Genomic DNA, 19,024 nt, shown 5'->3' on the forward strand with positions numbered 1-19,024 from the left:
ACCATTTGTAAATTAATTTACCATTCATTTTAAACTGACATTTTGTTTTGTTTTATATTTGTTCCACAACATTTCAGTCAAATATAGCTCATATTTTTGTCAAGTCTTTTTGTATAGGCTAAAGTTTTACTAAAAAAAAAAAAAAAAGGTATTGCAATAAAATTCATACATTCATTCAAATTAATTTTGATCTTGACCATTTTTATTTTAATTTCTATAAAAGTTTTTTTTTAAAGACATGCTGAACAACATTCAAACAAAGACAGATCACATTTTTATTCAAAGAATCAGCATAACAATGTCAGTTCATAAGGGTTAATTAAGATCAAATATCATATCAAATTAGAATTCCCTTAATTGCGGGAATGTAAATGGTCAATATGGCCTTCCTGTCTTCCCACAAGCCCATTCCAAACTTTAAAAATTATTAAATACCAAATAGGAACCAAAAACAAACAAACAAAAAAAACTCATAATTTGGTGTGGCCTGTACCAAGCAGACCAATCAAAACACACTGGCCTAAATATAATACTGAATGAATTACAAGACATCACTTAGATCAAATCAGCCTCCTGGCAACAGGCACTTTTGTTCCTGCTCTGGTAACCAGGCATTTATTGGTCTTCCAGCACTGACCTGAAAACTTTGCAAGGCAAGAGACAAGTCTGTCTAGAAACTGGACAGGCCACTAGATATATTCGGGCCTGTTCTTCAGTCATGAGAATTGTATCTGCTGAACGCCAGGAATCTAAAGGTGTAGAGAAAGAGAAACAGTTTAAATAATGAGCATAATTATTATCTACAGTAAATGGTTAATTTGGTCTAATCTTGAGTCATATCTTTGGGTTAAGGCTGCACAATAAATTGCAATAAACATGAAATCGTGCTTAAACCGATCTGGCTTAGCGCGATTATGATTGCGATTAAAGGCTGTGATTATTTTTATGCACAGCTTGTCAGTAAAGCATGACTCTGATCAGTAGTAAATGCATCTCAAATTACTGCAAGTTTGAGTCACTTATAACGTGCATTTGAAAAAGCAACACGTCAAACATCTTTCCAAACATGAGAAGTATTTATATGAACCTCTTGTCCAACAAAAGACAACATTTAATAACATTTTTTACTCCAAACTCACTTGATAATGTCAGTTGAGTGTTTGAAAACATCCTTCTGTGAGATGATGTGGCTTCTTACACAGAATAAGGCACACAACATTTTATTTCATTGTATTCTATACAGTGATAAAGACTATGTCGATTAGCATTAAAGTATAAAAATACTCTTATCACGAAAATACCTGAGAAGGCTTGAATAAACCATTTATTGTCGTAGTAATGCGTTTATTGTCCATGTTTAATCAATCAAAGCGTTTCAATCTTCTGTTTATTCAGCTATAGTGATAGTATGATGCCCATAGGGATTTCCTGGAATGACGTGCGCTAATTGTACTTCTGTGAGGCATATTTTGCATATCTTGCTTTCAGCTGGAGCAGCATTTACTACTGATCAGAGTGGTGCTTTACTGACAAGCTGCGCATAAAATAATCGCAGCCTTTGCCAAATCGCGTGCAGTTTAATTTCGATTAATCATGCAGCCCTATTGTGGGTTAACATGGGTTGGTTTACATACTAACCTGCTGGTATGAGGTGGTGTATACCATCACGTTCTGTTGCTGGCCATCTGCAGTGATCAGTCCTGCAGGCAACTGACCGGCTGCAAGTGAAACACTTCATATTAGTTAGTCATAGAAACCCTTTAAAACACCAAGAGCTATAAATAAGCAAAGGGTGTTTCGATTACATCAAATTTTCTGATCAAGTCACCTGCTAAAGAGTTGGATAAGTCTTTTGTCAACTCTGAAGGAAAATACAGCTTTATACATGAAATAAGCTTATATGCGCAGGAAAGAGTTTGCACTTACTGAAAGTGTCATCTGTTAGTTCTTCACCAAGGCCTTCGCTGACTGTGACTGGAGTGATGCCTTTCTCACCCTTCATTGCCTTGGAAACATGAACATGTTACTTATAACTTCTAACCACAATTTGTGCTCTAAAAATGACATTTATGTTTACACATGCAGGTATTGCTTTTGTACAAATTACATTCTGCAAAACAGACATTTCGTATCTTTGTTTCTCTTAAGGATATGTTCTCTACAATCCTTTATATGGATGGACAATAATATATGTAGACCATGAACTGGTTAAACTGGTGTGTGCATATGTGAGAGAGTGAATAATACCTCTCTGAACTTCTGCAGGTAGAGTTTAAGCGGCTCCACGTACATGTCAAAACCCAGAGTGGACATAGCAAACAGGATGTCCTCTCCGTTTATGGTCTTGCGTTTCTCTTGATGGCATCTCTCGCTGGCCTCAGATGTGATGAAGCTGATGAACTCGCTCACACACTCCTGCACACACTCTTTTGCATCCTTTGCTATCTGCGATTAAAAAGAGAGATGAAAAAGCAATCAAGGTCTTTAATTGTGCATAAAATCAGGATTTCATACAGCTTGCACTCAAAGAGACAATTTCTTATTTTAATGGAATATTGCAGTATTTATTATAAATGATATCCTAGTGAAATGGCTTTTTGAGCAAGAAAAAAAATGTAGGGCAGGACTTGCCCATTGGGAATTGATTGGATGGTTGTGGTTTGCTATTGCTGTGATGACATGAGAGTGACAGGTTGCCCCGCCCTCACGCCAGTAAACATGTCATCGGAGAAGAGATGTGGCTGCAAGAGGGGAAGTTGATTTTGATTAGATTACAAGGGATTTTTTTTAAATTCATAATCCAATCACCATCCAATTAATTCCCAATGGGCAAAATCAAGTCCTGCCCTACATTTTTTCTTGTTCGAGAAGCAGTTTCACTCTGATATACGTCACAATAGGGAAGAAAAGACTATCGCAACTTCCGTTTCAAGACGACATTAAAATCGAAAAAACACTAGTGTTTTTTACTTTTAAAGTCCATAATATATATTTAAGGGTTAGTTCACAAATAGTTCTGTCATTTTTTACTCACGCTCACGTTCCACACCCGTACGACCCTCGTTAATCTTCGGAACGCAAATTGAGATATGTTTATTGAAATCTCCATAGGGAGAAATGACACTTCCTCTCTCAAGATCCATTAATGTACTAAAAATATTTTTTAAATCAGTTCATGTGAGTACAGTGGTTCAATATTAATATTATAAAGCAACGAGAATATTTTTGGTATGCCAAAAAAAAAAAAAAACGAATTATATAGTGATGGCCGATTTCAAAAAAACGCTTCAGGAAGCCTTGGAGCGTTATGAGTCACGTGATTTCAGCAGTTTGGCGGTTTGACACGCGATCCGAATCATGATTCGATACACTGATTCATAACACTCTGATGCTTCTTGAAGCAGTGTTTTGAAATCGGCCATCACTAAATAAGTCATTATTTTGTTTTTTTTGGCGCTCCAAAAATATTCTCGTCGCTTTATAATATTAATATTGAACCACTGTACTCACATGAACCGATTTAAATATGTTTTGTTTTTAGTACATTAATGGATCTTGAGAAAGGAAATGTCATTGCTGGCTATGGAGGCCTCACAGAGCCATCGGATTTCAACAAAAATATCTTAATTTGTGTTCCGAAGATCAACGAAGGTCTTACAGGTGTAAAGCGGCAGGAGGGTGAGTAATAAATGACAGAATTTTCATTTTTGGGTGAACTAACCCTTTAAGGTTTTAATCATTTTCATGAGTTAAAATTCACTGATATTTTAAGGTTTTCCAAGACCATGGGAACTTTTAAGACGCACAATACACAAATTAGAGAATGAACAACTACCTTTCCAGTCTGCGGGATGGCATTCTTCATGATGCGGGCGACATTAGCGATGGGAAGGTAAATGTCTTGCTCTCGGAAATTGTCTTTGCTTCCGTTGCCATCCTCATGGTCATTAAAACTTTCATCCCCATCATCTACACACAAAAAATGTACAGTAAAAAGGCTGCTTCTCATCTCTCATAATAAATGTTTTCTTAATTAACTCTAACACAGATTAGTGATTTATGGTGACGTCATATCCTTACCATCCTGGGTCTGTAAGACATATGTCCCTCCGGTCATATACTCTCCAGTTATTCCTAACTGAGTGGTATCTGTGGTACTGCTGTCTCCGTCCATCTGAAAACACAAATACAACAATGAGACATTTATTCCAAATACAGCTTCATAATGTGCAAGAATACACTCATGGCCCAAGAAAAGAAAACTAAACTCTCCAGAGTATGATGAAAAATTATTATAATTCAAAATAATAATCATGAATAGCACACGTAATGATAAAAAAAAATATAGTACATTAAATATTTACAAAATATAATAAATACGTAATAAATGTGCACAACGTGGCTCTGTATGTGTTATTAATACAGTCAATAAATGGTTATATAATAACTTGTATGTATCTCTAGCAGCCTTTGTTTTGATAAGTCAGCTAGCAGGTTAGCATCACACCAGCTCAAGCTAACCAGCTAAACGCATTGAAAAGGAAAAAATAGCTCATTTATGAACAATTTAGATAAGTTAGCCAGAAACTAACAGTCTTCTTTTATAAATAAACTTGCTGTTTATTAAATGTGGTTAAATGTGGCTTCGGGCCCTCGCGTGCACGTAGCCTCCATCTCTCCACACAAATAATCCCTTACCCATCCTCAAACATTCATTCTTTCAACACTTCCTGCATTTAACTGCTCCTTCGGCCCGGTAAAACTTGTAAAAGCCTGCCGGTAACATCCCTTTCTACCCGTTAAGCACGAGAATTATCGCTGAAGCGAATCATTTGACCGGAGCCACAAATACAAACCTGACTCGAGCTCGCGCTGCAACTTGATTGGACGGAAATGGGGCTGCGCGAGACAGTTTGTGCCCGCGCTTGTGCACGCGTGGCTGCAGTCACCAGAGGGCGCGCTGGAGATGAGATTGTGAATTAAAAATACAGAATCCAGTGCATTTGGTTGCATTTTTAACTACAAAATGTTTTCTAATGGCCTTAAGCTTAAAAGATTGTATTTTTACTTCTTTTATCATGAGTGAATGATGCACCTATTGTAACTTTAAAAGCGCAGTATACGCTCAAACTGATGGCAAACATAGTAAATAAAAAGTAGGCTAAATCATTGTAGGTGGGTGGATGATGTGATCTTATCTCTTTAATCATTTTTGAAAGCTTCCTTACTCTCAGGTGGGCTTTTCATAAGTAATCACTTAAAGAACAAATTAAGATAAAGTGAAAATGCATTTATTTTAACTAAATTCTGACTGCTTGTGAAACATTTTTGCATGCATATTTTTACCAGATGAATGTAGAAATTTCCTAAGAGCAGCAATTTAATCGCAGCCAGCTCTGAAATATTAAAATAAAATGACAAAACCCTGACATGCTCATCACTGACTAAGTACAACATGCTTTTGTACAAATATTTTGACTATAAGTTGGCCTATGCCTAATTAGTTAAAGATGCTAATGCTAAAAACATGCTAATGTGGAAATTAAGTAGTAAGTAGGGGAGAGTGGGGTAAGATGAGCCAGTGGGTAAGTTGACCCACCCCCTGTATCTTGGCCACCGTACCATTTTATTGTCATGTGACCATATATTTTAGAACCACTGTCATTTCTGCCAGAGTGTGAAAAGGAGAAGCACATGGGAGGAGTGGAAGTCGCTTGTTTACTTTAAAAACTGTTTTTGGCTTGTCAAAGTACAATTTTAACAAAACAGATGTAATGGCTGTTCAATCAAAGCAAATTCGTCCAGGTCTAAAACTATTTATGATGCATATTGGTGATTTAGCAATGTATAAAACCATGCAAGTCATTTAGCTAAATATTATTGTGAATTGGTAAGCTAGCTATCTTTTCCTAAAATGGCAGCTATGGGGCAAAGTGAGCCAAATGCTGTGGGGTAAATTGAGCCAGTGTTTTAACTTACCCCATCATAAGCCACTGAATTTACGTTAAATCTGAAGTATAAACTGGTGTTAATTCAATGTAATATTACGCAACTGGTTTAGTTTATCTTTATTACTATCTATATTTTATTTGATAGGAATAGTGTAAAAGTACACTAAATTCTTCTCTGATACGAACCAGAGGATGTTTATTCATTTATATCTTTCCACCTGTAGTCTCTAATGGCCTAACATGGTCGACATTGCAGAAAAACTACCATGTCAAGAACCTTTTGACTAAAATGATTATTAGTTTCAGTGACATTTATTCATTCTTATTTAGTTTGTATGTAATTTTACTCAACAAACTCTCTGTTTAGTCTGGTTATGGGAAGGTTACATCTTTGATGTTCAACTTATTGTTTCAGAAATGCAAACAATTTAAAGATACCGAAATTTCAACTTCATTTGGTTGGTTTTATGCTGTTTAATTTAGCTTTAAAAAAAAAAATATTTGTAAAATATTTTTACAAAGAATACGTAAAAGGAAATTTGATTATTAAATTAGTTTTTGAAATAGGTACATTATCTTTAAAATTTCACATGGGTTTGATTCAGATTCAGTTAGATGGTCAGTTTACACCCACCTACTAACTCGGCTCAACTTACCCCTAACCTGGGGTAAATTGAGCCAGAGGAACACTTTTTTTATAAGAAGCCATATTTTCCTTTGTCATAGATGTATTCTGATCATTTAAAATGATAGAAAACATCCTGAAATTACTTTCATTGTACTTCTGCCTCATTTCCCTTATCTTGAGGACCACATAAGTAATGGCTCATCTTACCCCACTCTCCCCTACTTAAGGCACTGTAATTTCCTTATTAGCATGTTTTTTAGCATTAGCATCTTTAACTAATTAGGCATAGGCCAACTTAAAGCCAAATAAAAATATTACAGTATTTCACCCCTTTCCTGGCTGCATATTTTGAGTCTAAACCGTCACAGAAGTTAAAGTCACAGGCAGGCCACAAATAACTGCAGGAGTTTCCATTCATTGTATATTGTAATTTTTAGCTGTACAGTAAAAACTCTGACCTTGACATTGTAATTCTGGCCTAATTCCCCGAGTGTTTCCTCTTGGGAATTGACACCTCCGAATCTGCTTCTAATCAGCAGGTCGAGAATGCAAAATCACTCATGAATTTTAAACGTTTCTGCTTCACTCAGCACTGAATGCTGTGGACCGTGAATGCATAATGATATTAGCGACTGCTTAGGAGGAAATGTTGTGGCAATTTAAATTAAGACTTAAATTTCAATTTGGATTTCGCCACAAACTCTTCTAAGAAACTTGCAAAGATTATGTAGAACATCTATGCGTGCAATAATGTCATTAATAAATAATTAACAGTTCATTAGGCTTCCCATTGATTAGTTTCCTCTCATTTCTGCAGTTGTGATTGGCTTTGTGTTGTATCCAGGCTTCAGCACAGGGGGGCATCGACTGAGCACTGTTTGCCTGAGGCTGTTTAATCTAACTGGAGTATAGCAGGTAAAAATTCAATTAGCTATGTGGGTTTTCTGTCTTTGTAGGTTTACATTTTATTTATCTATGCAGTGTGTTGATTTATGGATTTTCGTCTGCATTTCAAATTATATTAATATCCCCTGGTGGCATATATTCAATGGGCTACTTGTTTTTTTCTGGGCTTTCCAGCTTCTGCATTATTTACCAGCACATACTCAAAAAAATTCCCATCAACCTGACCACAGTCTCATGATGTAGATTGGGATTTTTTAGGCCAGTAGTCCACTTACTCTTGTAAATACTTAGCTCACACTGCTGACTGCACAATGAGTTCAGTAGGTTAATGTACAGCAGCAGTTCATATAAGTGATGTCAATCTAACTCCTCTATACTACATATAAGAGAAACAAAATGACTTGATTTAAGTTAAACTGCAACACTGCCTAATTTGTTAAAGCAAATTAAAGGGATAGTTCACCAAAAAATGAAAAAATGAAAATCACTCACCCTCAAGTTGTTCCAAACCTGTATGAATTTCTTTCTGCTAGCGGGATGCTTCGAGCTCTTTTTATTTAGCGCATTTTTTCATATCACATATTTTAGTAATCATCATAAATCATCATTCGAAAGCTTACGAACTCAAAATTCATCCTGCTTTGAAACTTGACATTGAGTTACCATGGAAACGGTACTTAAAATTCTTTTAGTGGGCTCCTCCCCTAGTGGGTGGTGTCAGGTTTCATATTTACGGAGCCCCACACATTACACGCAAGAAAAAAAAATTAAATTGTGCGCACAATTTACTTATTCGTTCCCTTGATTTACTAAAACGTGCGCACAATTTACTAATTCGTTCCCTCGATTTACTAAAACGTGCGCACGATTTACTAGTTCGTTCCCTCGATTTACTCAATCATGCGCACAATTTACTAATTCGTTCCCTCGATTTACTAAAACGTGCGCACGATTTACTAGTTCGTTCCCTCGATTTATAAATAGTAAATAGTGCGCACATTTTAGTAAATCGAGGGAACGAAATAGTAAATCGTGCGCACGATTTAGCCTACTATTTTTTTTCCTGCTCCGTACATATTACAAATTTTATTTTAACTACTTTACATTTACAACTTCTTGACAAAACACATATCATCGGAAAGGTCTGAGTCTCAAGGTTCCATATTTGGTGATTGTTTTGTGAGAAAAGTGATATTTGGATAGAAACGTATAAACTTGCTACAGGAGAGTGGATCAATGGAATGTGTGTGACACCCGGTGGATATTTTTGGTACAGCACCTAAACAAAATCTCATGAGAACTTTAATTTTTAAAGGTTAATTCACCCAAAAATGAAAATTCTGTCATTTATTACTTACCCTCATGTCGTTCCACACCCGTTAGACCGTTAATCTTCGGAACACAAATTAAGATATTTTTGTTGAAATCCGATGGCTCCATGAGGCCTGTATAGCCAGCAATGACATTTCCTCTCTCAAGATCCATAAAGGTACTAAAAACATATTTAAATCAGTTCATGTGAGTACAGTGGCTCAATATTAATATTATAAAGTAGGGCTGCACGATTAATCGCATGCTATTCTCACGCGCATTTCGTCAGTAAAGCCGGTTCCCTGATTACCGCTAAATCGCCATCACCTGCTTTCAAATGAAGCGGCATTTAATAGACAGAGCCGTAGATCACTGAAAAGCCACGCAATATCGCGTTCATATCGCAGATGAATCGCCTGCGATAATGAACGCGATATTGCGTGGCTTGTCTGTGAACTACGGCTCTGTCTATTAAAAGGCGCTCCGTTTAAAAACAGGTGATGGCGATTTAGCGGTAATCAGGGAACCGGCTTTACTGACGAAATGCGCGTGAGAATAACATGCGATTAATCGTGCAGCCCTATTATAAAGCGACGAGAATATTTTTGGAGCACCAAAAAAACGAAACAAAATAACGACTTATATAGTGATGGCCGATTTCAAAACACTGCTTCAGGAAGCTTCAGAGCGTTATGAATCAGTGTATCAAATCATGATTCGGATCATGTGTCAAACAGCCAAACTGCTGAAATCACGTGACTTTGGCGCTCCGAACAGCTGATTCATGCATACTCACATGAACTGATTTAGATGTGTTTTTAGTACCTTTATGGATCTTGAGAGAGGAAATGTCATTGCTGGCTATGCAGGCCTCATGTAGCCATCGGATTTCAACAAAAATATCTTAATTTGTGTTCCAAAGATTAAAAAAGGTCTTACGGGTGTGGAACGGCATGAGGATGAGTAATAAATAACAGAATTTTCATTTTTAGGTGAACTAACCCTTTAATATCAACTTCAAATTTGGAAATAAAATAATAAAAAATAAAATAAAATAAAAAAAAGTTTAGTACAGTACATTTTATTTACAGTAGTAAATATAAACTACAATAACTTTTTGATACTTTTATTTGCTTTTTATTTTAATATTCTTTTACTTCAGGGATAATCTGCTGAGTGTCTTCTTTACAATGAGACATTCTTGAATTACAACCTTTAAGGTTTGGATAGTGCATTTTTATGTCTATGCTCAAACAGTTAAAGGGGTTAAGAAGATATTTTGATAAATGTCGGTAACCAAACAGTTGATAGGCCCCACTGACTTCCAAACTGTTTGGTTATCAATATTCTTCAAAATATCTTCTTTTGTGTTCAGCAGAAGAAACAGACTCATACAGGTTTGAAACAACTTGGGGGTGAGTAAATGATGAACTGTTCCTTTAATACACTTTCTGAGCTCTTTTTTTTAAATTTCCAATGAAGAAATCAAGTTTCAACTTTAAAAAGTAGAGGAAATGCGAGAAATGATTGCGACAAGTTAAATGGAAACAAAGATGAAAGCGTGGGCGCGCTCATTCACCGCGCGGCGAGAGGGGCGGAGTTTCGCCACTGTAGTCTAGTGTGCGGAGGAAGGTAGCGCACTCCAGGGAGCTGCGCTGAGATCTTTGAGACACGGACGCAGGCAGGCGGCAGCAGCGAGAGCATCAGCATCAAACATAGACCCGCTGTACGGGGCTCGGCAGCCTCCCTCCGTCCCTCCGTGCCCAGCCATGAAACAGACGTTACTGGACCTCATGAGGATGAGTAGGATCTGCCGGATGGTGCTGGCCACTTGTTTAGGATCTTTTATTCTGGTCATCTTCTATTTCCAAAGTATGTTCCAACCAGGTAGGACTTCGTGATGGTTTCATTCTAAAGGTTTAAAGATGCTCCTTTCCCCCTTTTGTCGCTCCTTACTTGGTGATTTGGTGTGGAAGAATGTCATTAATAATCAATGAGCGCATCGATCAGCAGCATCGAGAGTGAATGATGTACTGACTCACATCAAAGCTCCTGCTCTCTGCTGTAGCCTATCAACAATAGCTACCGTTCAGTTTGATGCATTTTTAATCTGTTATTTATATAAAGCACAATGGGTAGAGCCCGGGTGCGTGGTTTAGGGTTGTGTTGTGGAGGGATGGTCATTGTCTCCGGTGACCGGTACAGTAGAGTCACTGTACTGAATCAAAGAGCCGACACGCGGTACAAACATCCATACATCAATACTGACGTACAGCTGACATACATTCGCCCTGCTGTTTCTGTTCATAACTGTTGTTTATATTGCTGTGAAATTGAATAGAAAGTATGAAGTGGACCAGCAAAATAATTCAACAATCGAAGAAAATATAACCTAGCATGTTCAATTTACTGTGCTTAAGCATAATATTGCTTAAGCACAGTATTGTGTTTACTGCGCTTGACCGGTTGAGCAATTTCCTTAATGAGATTTTATCTATCTATCTATCTATCTATCTATCTATCTATCTATCTATCTATCTATCTATCTATCTATCTATCTATCTATCTATCTATCTATCTATCTATCTATCTATCTATCTATCTATCTCGTTAGTCTTACGTCTGCGAGAAGTCTGTTAATGATCACTTCATTTGGAAAGCACATTTTTAAGATGTTTTTAAGATGATTTAAGATTAGAAGACGTCTTTAAAATGTCAGTTTTACATACATTTTAAATCATAAACATCTTAAAGAGATTTTCTAAACGTCTGTTTGACATCTGACAGGAAACGTCCTATAGACGTGTTGCAGATGAGCAAACTCTAAAAAATACATCTTCCAGATGTAAACATGCATATCTATCTATCTATCTATCTATCTATCTATCTATCTATCTATCTATCTATCTATCTATCTATCTATCTATCTATCTATCTATCTATCTATCTATCTATCTATCTATCTATCTATCTATCTATCTATCAACCCTGATAGCACACATAAATCTGCAAGATGTCTGTTAGGGATCACTTCATCTGCAAAGCATCTGCTGTTTACAAAGATCTGATAGACATCTTTAAGATGTCAGTTTTACATACATTTTAAATCATAAACATCTTAAAGAGATTTTCTAAACATCTATTTAACATCTGACAGGAAACGTCCTATAGACGTGTTGCAGATGTACGTCTTCCAGATGTAAACATGCACATTAAACAGACGTATCCTATCTATCTATCTATCTATCTATCTATCTATCTATCTATCTATCTATCTATCTATCTATCTATCTATCTATCTATCTATCTATCTATCTATCTATCTATCTATCTATCTATCTATCTATCTATCTCCACATGTGCATCTCGGAGACGTCTATTTGATATGCATGTTTACATCTGGAAGACGTATTTTTTAGTGTTTGCTCATCTGCAACACGTCTATAGGACATTTCCTGTCAGATGTTATATAGACATTTAGAAAATGTCTTTAAGATGTTTTTGATTTAAAATGTATGTAAAACTGACATCTTAAAGACGTCTATCAGATGTTTGTAAACAGCAGATGCTTTCCAGATGAAGTTATTCTTAACAGACATCTCGCAGATGCATGTGTGCTGTCTCGTGGGTAGATAGATAGACAGATAGATAGACAGATAGATAGACAGATAGATAGATAGATAGATAGATAGATAGATAGATAGATCTATTTGATATGCATGTTTACATCTGGAAGACGAATTTTTTAGAGTTTGCTCATCTGCAACACGTCTATAGGACGTTTCCTGTCAGATGTTAAATAGACGTTTAGAAAATCTCTTTAAGATGTTTATGAATTAAAATTTATGTAAAACTGACATCTTAAAGACGTCTATCAGATGTTTGTAAACAGCAGATGCTTTCCAGATGAAGTGATTCTTAACAGACATCTTAAGGATGTACGTGTGATATCTATCTATCTATCTATCATCTATCTATCTATCTATCTATCTATCTATCTATCTATCTATCTATCTATCTATCTATCTATCTATCTATCTATCTATCTATCTATCTATCTATCTATCTATCTATCTATCTATCTATCTATCTATCTATCAAGATCCACTGAAACACCTCCACAGAACACATCTGGAAGTTCTATTGATAGGTGATGTTGGATGTATAATTACATGTATCTGTTAGACTTTTCCATCTTGTCCAAAGCATGAAGCATGTCACCTGCTTTTTTGGGTAAATTCCCATGGGCTGCGGATGGAAGATCCAGTTAAGGACAATGAAACCTGTGTAGTAGTGCAGTAGTCAGTAACCGCTGTGGTCACCGGCACGGAGGAATGTCTCTGGAAACGGTGAGTCATCAGCGTCACCGGCATGTGAAGGTTCTCAGCAGTCCGCTGGAATGCCCATTTCATCATCATCTAACACAAACTGGATGTTGAAACGAGACAGAGGAACTGATGAGTTCATGCGCACTCATCCAGATGTTGTCTCCAGAACTGCACATGATGATTCAGAGAAGATCACAGCGTGACACGTAACACTCGGCCTCTTGTGCTCTGTCCCGTGGTCTGCTGGGATGTACAGGCATTTTTTGCATGGTGGTACAAGCAGCTGTTTCTAAATGCATCTGTGCATCTCACATGCTTATGAACAATATCTGATACAACAGTCTCCCTTATGGCTTGACAGGTGTTTCAGTTTCCTCTTCTGTGTTTGTGTTTGTGTCTCTATGGCCGCATGTCCTTGCTCTTTTGTCCTTTCCTCCCCCTGTGTGTGACCTGATTATGCACTCTAGCCTACAAACATACCCTGTGAACACACTGGCACACACACACAGATACACAGATACACTCGCATTAGACAGCGCCTCAAGGGGAACTGAGCAGTTGAGTGACAGGGCTGACGTCATGCAAACATTAAAATACTTTCTCTTTCAGTAGCACAGCAATGAGACAAAATCGATATGCATGTTAACATGATTGTATTGTGAATTCTTTGTAAAGTTATATCAAATTTTACAACTTTGTTGCCATGACAAAACAACTTTAAAAATGATGATTTAGGGTAAAAAATATAGGCCTAATAAAAACTGCATTTACATGTGCAGATAACAACGTTGTCAAAACGATCCCCGTTCACATGGATCCACGAAAATGACTAAAATCGCTGAATTATACTGCCAGGCCAGTAGTTGGCAATGTCACTTTGTAAAGAAACACTACACGCCTATAGACTGAACATGTAATACGCATGCGCATGACGTCACCTTTTTCACAAATGCATGTGTTTGTAGTTCACACGGAGACGATAACGGTATCGTTTTCAAATGTTTGCGTTTTTAGGCCCCCAAAACAATGTTGTCGTGTAAATGAACGGCCAAAATGCATAAAAAGTTTTAACAGAACAATTAAACTAAGTGCTTTTATAATATTATAAGCTTCACATTTTTGCTTTTAAAGGGGTCGTTGATTATGATTTCACTTCTGAAGAAAAATGAAGAATAACTGAGAACTCTCGATAAGAGTAACCTCTTGAGTGATACAGTTTTCCTTTGGGCAGGACTGGAGAGTTAGAGAAAAGAGAGGGAATTATAGGAGTGGAAAGGAACCAAAATGAGTTGTCTTAGAAGAAAAGAGATAAGGAATGTCTGTGGGGAGTTCAACATTCCTTAAGGGTTGGTTACTCAGGACTGGGAAGAGGACTCAGACCAGCAGACCAAAGAATCCCGGTTCTTCCTGAGAGCTCAGATAAGGCTGTCTATCTGTATTTGTGTGACTGACTTTCCCTGACGTGCAGCAGTCTTTCTTCTTCATCTTCGGTGTCTGTTGAGAAGGCCTGGCATTTGATGTCTATGAACGATAAAGGTCACGTCAACGTGAAAACAAATGACATGCCAAAGCTCAAATCACACTGTCTGTTTGCCGTTACGCAAGTGTTTGCCTGCCAGTTCCAAGCTCATTGTTTTTTTTGTTTTTTTTTCTGTGTCCATTTTTATGGAGAGTGCATATGCAGGATATCCTGTTTGTGTGATCTTGGTGTGGTCCGTTCGTTGTTTTCCAAGCTCTCCAAGCCATCAGCTTACACACGCCCACATGCTCAAGCTGGTCCCAGAGAGATTTGGTCACTGGTACAGCTGGAGAATGAATATATCGGAATACATTTTTCAAATAATCTGTAGTAGTAATAATAATAATATATATATATATATATATATATATATATATATATATATATATATATATATATATATATATATATATATATATATATATATATATATATATATATATATATATTTGTAATAATATTTAATATAATATTAAATTAATTATTAAAATAATTATTAAATAACTAATTAATTAGTTATTTTAATAAGATTAATATTATAATAATTTTATTTAATTACAATAATATATATATTATTACAAATAAATCATTATATATATATATATATATATTATATATATATATATATATATATAAAATATTTAAGATAAAATAAAATTCTGTAATAATATAACTAATAAATTAATTAAAGATATTTTAATAAGATTAATATTATAATATTTAAATAAATGTTTACATTTTAAATAAAAAAATACATTTTTATAATATATTCTTTAATAATTTTATTTAATTACATATATATATATATATATATATATATATATATATATATATATATATATATATATTAATAAGATTTAATATAATATGAAATTCTTTAATAATATAACTCGTAAATTAATTAAGGTTATTTTAATAGATTAATATTATAATAAATATGTACATTTTTAATTTAGAATACATTTGTATAATTTAATATTCTTTCATTTTTTGAATTACAATAATAGATATATTATTACAATATATATTATTAATAATATATTAAATATATATATGTAAAAAATTTTAATATATGAAATTCTGTAATAATATAACTAATCAATTAATTTAAAGTTATTTATAATATTAATATTATAATATTAATAAGATTAATATTACAATAATTAAATAAATATTTACATTTTAAATTCAGAATATACTATTCAGATATAGTATTCTTTAATAATTTATTTAAATACAATAATGTGTATATATATATATATATATATATATATATATATATATATATATATATATATATATATATAAATATTATATATATTTGTAATAATAGTTAATATAATCTGGAATTCTGTAATATTAAAACTAATAAATTAAGTAAAAAATATTATTTTAATGAGAATATTAATATTATAACAATTAAATACATATTTTTTAATGTACATTTTCAGTTCAATTATTATTATTTTTTAAATAATTATATTTTGTAATAATTGTATTTAAATACAATAATAATATTATATATAATATTATAGGAGTATATAATATTATAGGAGAGATGTGGACACTGGTGCAGCTGGAGTATCAACATTTGCGAATAAGTGTCACAGTCACACACATATTATCCAAACATGCTTCAAGCTAAATCCTTTCGCCTTTGTAACATGAATGTAGTTAGATCAGGTTTGATCCACATTCTCTTCGCTGCACTTGCTATTATTGCGCTGTGCCTCGTGTTCGAGCCAGAGATTGTGTCTTTGGAGCCCACAAGACCAATTTGGTTGATATCCATCTGCTGAAGCGGATTGAATTTGTGCCTCACACTTCCTGATTCATGTTTTTGGGCAGCATGCGAACATCTGCTGCTATCATACCTGCCCCACACATGCCCTGATAAGCTTGTATCTTTGGAGAATGCCAACTGTAGGAATCCACTGCATATCTGCTTCCGTCTTCTTTCATTATCGCTGATGTCAAAAGCCACGCCTGCAGACAAACGCCGCATCTGTCTCCCTTTCTCTTGCCCTTTCTGTCTCGCTAGTGGTTAATTGTTAAAGCAATTCCCAACACAGCCATATGTGTGAGATAAAAGGTGTGCACATGTTTGTGGTTTATGAGTCAGCCCATTAGGCTCATTAAGCTCAGCTTGCGCCGTCTGCAGCGTGTTGTCGTGGGCGGAGCCGTGTCTTAACGATGGAAAACTGCATAAGTGTCATTTACCAAATACAACATCTGGATGCCAGCCACCCGCATCTGGAGGAAGCTGGAAGAATTAAGTGATCTCTGTGTATGGCTGATTATATCCTAAATCCCATAATAACTTTGCTTTTTTAGGAGCCGGTGCTTTAAATATTTTGGTAAAGTGAGTTTGTGTTGCATGATTATGTGTTGCTCCTTTTTTGAATTTGATAATTACAGAGTTGTGGGGTCATGGTGTGTGCAGATCCCAGAAGAAGTGCTCGGAGGTTGCTCTTTTATAGCTTAGGAGAGATAAAGTTCTCAGATATACACTAAATATAAGTGACTTAGTCTTGGCATTTTCTTAAAAGTCCGTAAGAGAAATAAATAGACACAAGCGAGTCAATACAGTAAATGTAGAGAGCTATAAAATGACTGTGTGTGCTGATATTTTTAACTCTGATGAGAAACGTTTGGGGTCTTTTGTTCAGGAGAAAAACCAGCGGGACTTCTAGGAGATCTCAATTGTGATTTTTTCCCCCCCATTGGGCATAATAAAAGTTTACATTTGTTTGTTTGTTTGTGTGTGTGAGTGTCTCATTAGGGCCTTTGTCAGCCAGCTAGCTAGTTGCAGTCATTATGCTCTATGTGGAGTGTCAGCGCGTGCTGAATTGAGTGTTTAGTTGGCGAGAGTATTGATAAGCATTGATCTTGCCAGAAGACTTGAGCTCCAGACTGTTAATGGGAGGGTCCTAACCACTTTTGACCATTGTTTATGCCCGTTACCATGACGACAAGGAGAGCTCACATTTTTCATCTGTGACAGAATGAACTATGAAACCAATGAAGGGTTAAGAATGTCTAAGAAACACACACACACACACACACACACACACACACACACACACACACACACACACACACACACACACACACACACACACACACACACACACACACACACACACACACACACACACACACACACAAAAGACATGATCAGCTGAACTACACTTACACACCATGATTGGAGCGTCTCATTGATGCTCCACACCAAATATCACAGCAGTGATATATTATTATATTATATATATGATGTATGTCTGATAATAAGCTTCTTGGATCTTAATTTCCTTTTTTGTTCTTTGGGTGAATCTCACAAAACTTGCTAAAAACATGTCTGAGTCACATATTACCATGACATAAAAATTAAAATATATATATATATATATATATATATATCTATATATATATATATATATATATATATATATATATATATATAATAAAATAAAAATAAAAAAAGGAAATTATTTTGCCTAAAGAATTTTTTTTCTTTTTCTTTTTGCATTTGGACGATGAGCACCATTCCCCACCAATTCTCAGTATTGTTATTATTGTTATGGAAAATGACAAAAATATTATTAGCATTATGTATTAATTATTCTATTATATTATAATTTATAAACACAATTTTATATTATTATATTATATAAATTATTATAAATTATTACAGAATATTATAAATCATCTAAATGTCAAAATATAATATAATATAATATAATTGTGCTGTCAAATTGATTATTCACGATTAATCAAATCTAACATAAAAGTTTGTAAATACATGTGTGTGTGTGTGTGTGTGTGTGTATGTATGTATACACACACATATACATACATATATATATACATACATACACACACATGTCTATATATATATTTATATATTCACAATTTTTTATGTTTGATGCGATTCATCATGATTAATTTATTTTACAGCACTAAATAAAATAAAATAATAATATAATATAATAAAGTAATTATTGTACAGAATTTGATAATGGGGGGAGGGTGGTCTAAACATGAAAATAATGTCATATTTTAAAATATAACTTTTTTCCTTTTGATTATTGGTTCTGAAATGTGACCTACACATTTCTTTGTATAATATAATATAATATAATATAATATAATATAATATAATATAATATAATATAATATAATATAATATAATATAATATAATATAATATAATATAATATAATATAATATAATAAAGTATTTATTGTACAGAATTTGATAATAGGGGGATGGGGTGGGGGTCTAAAAATTTAATTTAAAAATTTAACTTAAATATTTAAATATTTCTTTTGATTATTGGTTCTGAAATACGACCTACACATTTCTTTATGAGATTCAGCACT

The 19,024-nt window shown here is 34.5% G+C and overlaps 2 protein-coding genes across 6 annotated transcripts in view; one reads left to right on the forward strand and one right to left on the reverse strand.

Annotated features, from left to right (window-relative positions):
• Positions 1–289: 289 nt before the first annotated feature.
• On the reverse strand, positions 290–4,898 carry nfyba (nuclear transcription factor Y, beta a). Of its 2 annotated transcripts, none has more exons than XM_067391555.1 (7): positions 4,857–4,898; positions 4,081–4,174; positions 3,836–3,969; positions 2,248–2,445; positions 1,927–2,005; positions 1,639–1,718; positions 290–749 (listed from the first exon to the last, which is right to left on the reverse strand). In XM_067391555.1, the coding sequence occupies exons 2-7, from the start codon at positions 4,172–4,174 to the stop codon at positions 717–719; spliced, it is 618 nt and encodes a 205-aa protein (XP_067247656.1). In that variant the 5' UTR covers positions 4,857–4,898; the 3' UTR covers positions 290–716. The 2 variants fall into 2 exon arrangements, with proteins under 2 accessions (XP_067247656.1, XP_067247657.1); XM_067391556.1 differs by lacking the exon at positions 4,857–4,898 and adding an exon at positions 4,699–4,814.
• Positions 4,899–10,452: 5,554 nt separating this feature from the next.
• The window catches only part of chst11 (carbohydrate (chondroitin 4) sulfotransferase 11), a 58,285-nt gene continuing 49,713 nt past the window's right edge, over positions 10,453–19,024 (forward strand). The window contains exon 1 of one of the 4 annotated variants that reach the window (XM_067391558.1): positions 10,453–10,683. In XM_067391558.1, the coding sequence (XP_067247659.1) occupies positions 10,566–10,683 (118 nt within the window). In that variant the 5' untranslated portion in view covers positions 10,453–10,565. The remainder of the gene's footprint in view (positions 10,684–19,024) is intronic. The other 3 variants (XM_067391559.1, XM_067391561.1, XM_067391560.1) reach the window with 3 other exon arrangements.

Source organism: Chanodichthys erythropterus, chromosome 8, assembly GCF_024489055.1.
Source record: "Chanodichthys erythropterus isolate Z2021 chromosome 8, ASM2448905v1, whole genome shotgun sequence".
In the NCBI taxonomy this organism is placed as follows: domain Eukaryota; kingdom Metazoa; phylum Chordata; class Actinopteri; order Cypriniformes; family Xenocyprididae; genus Chanodichthys; species Chanodichthys erythropterus.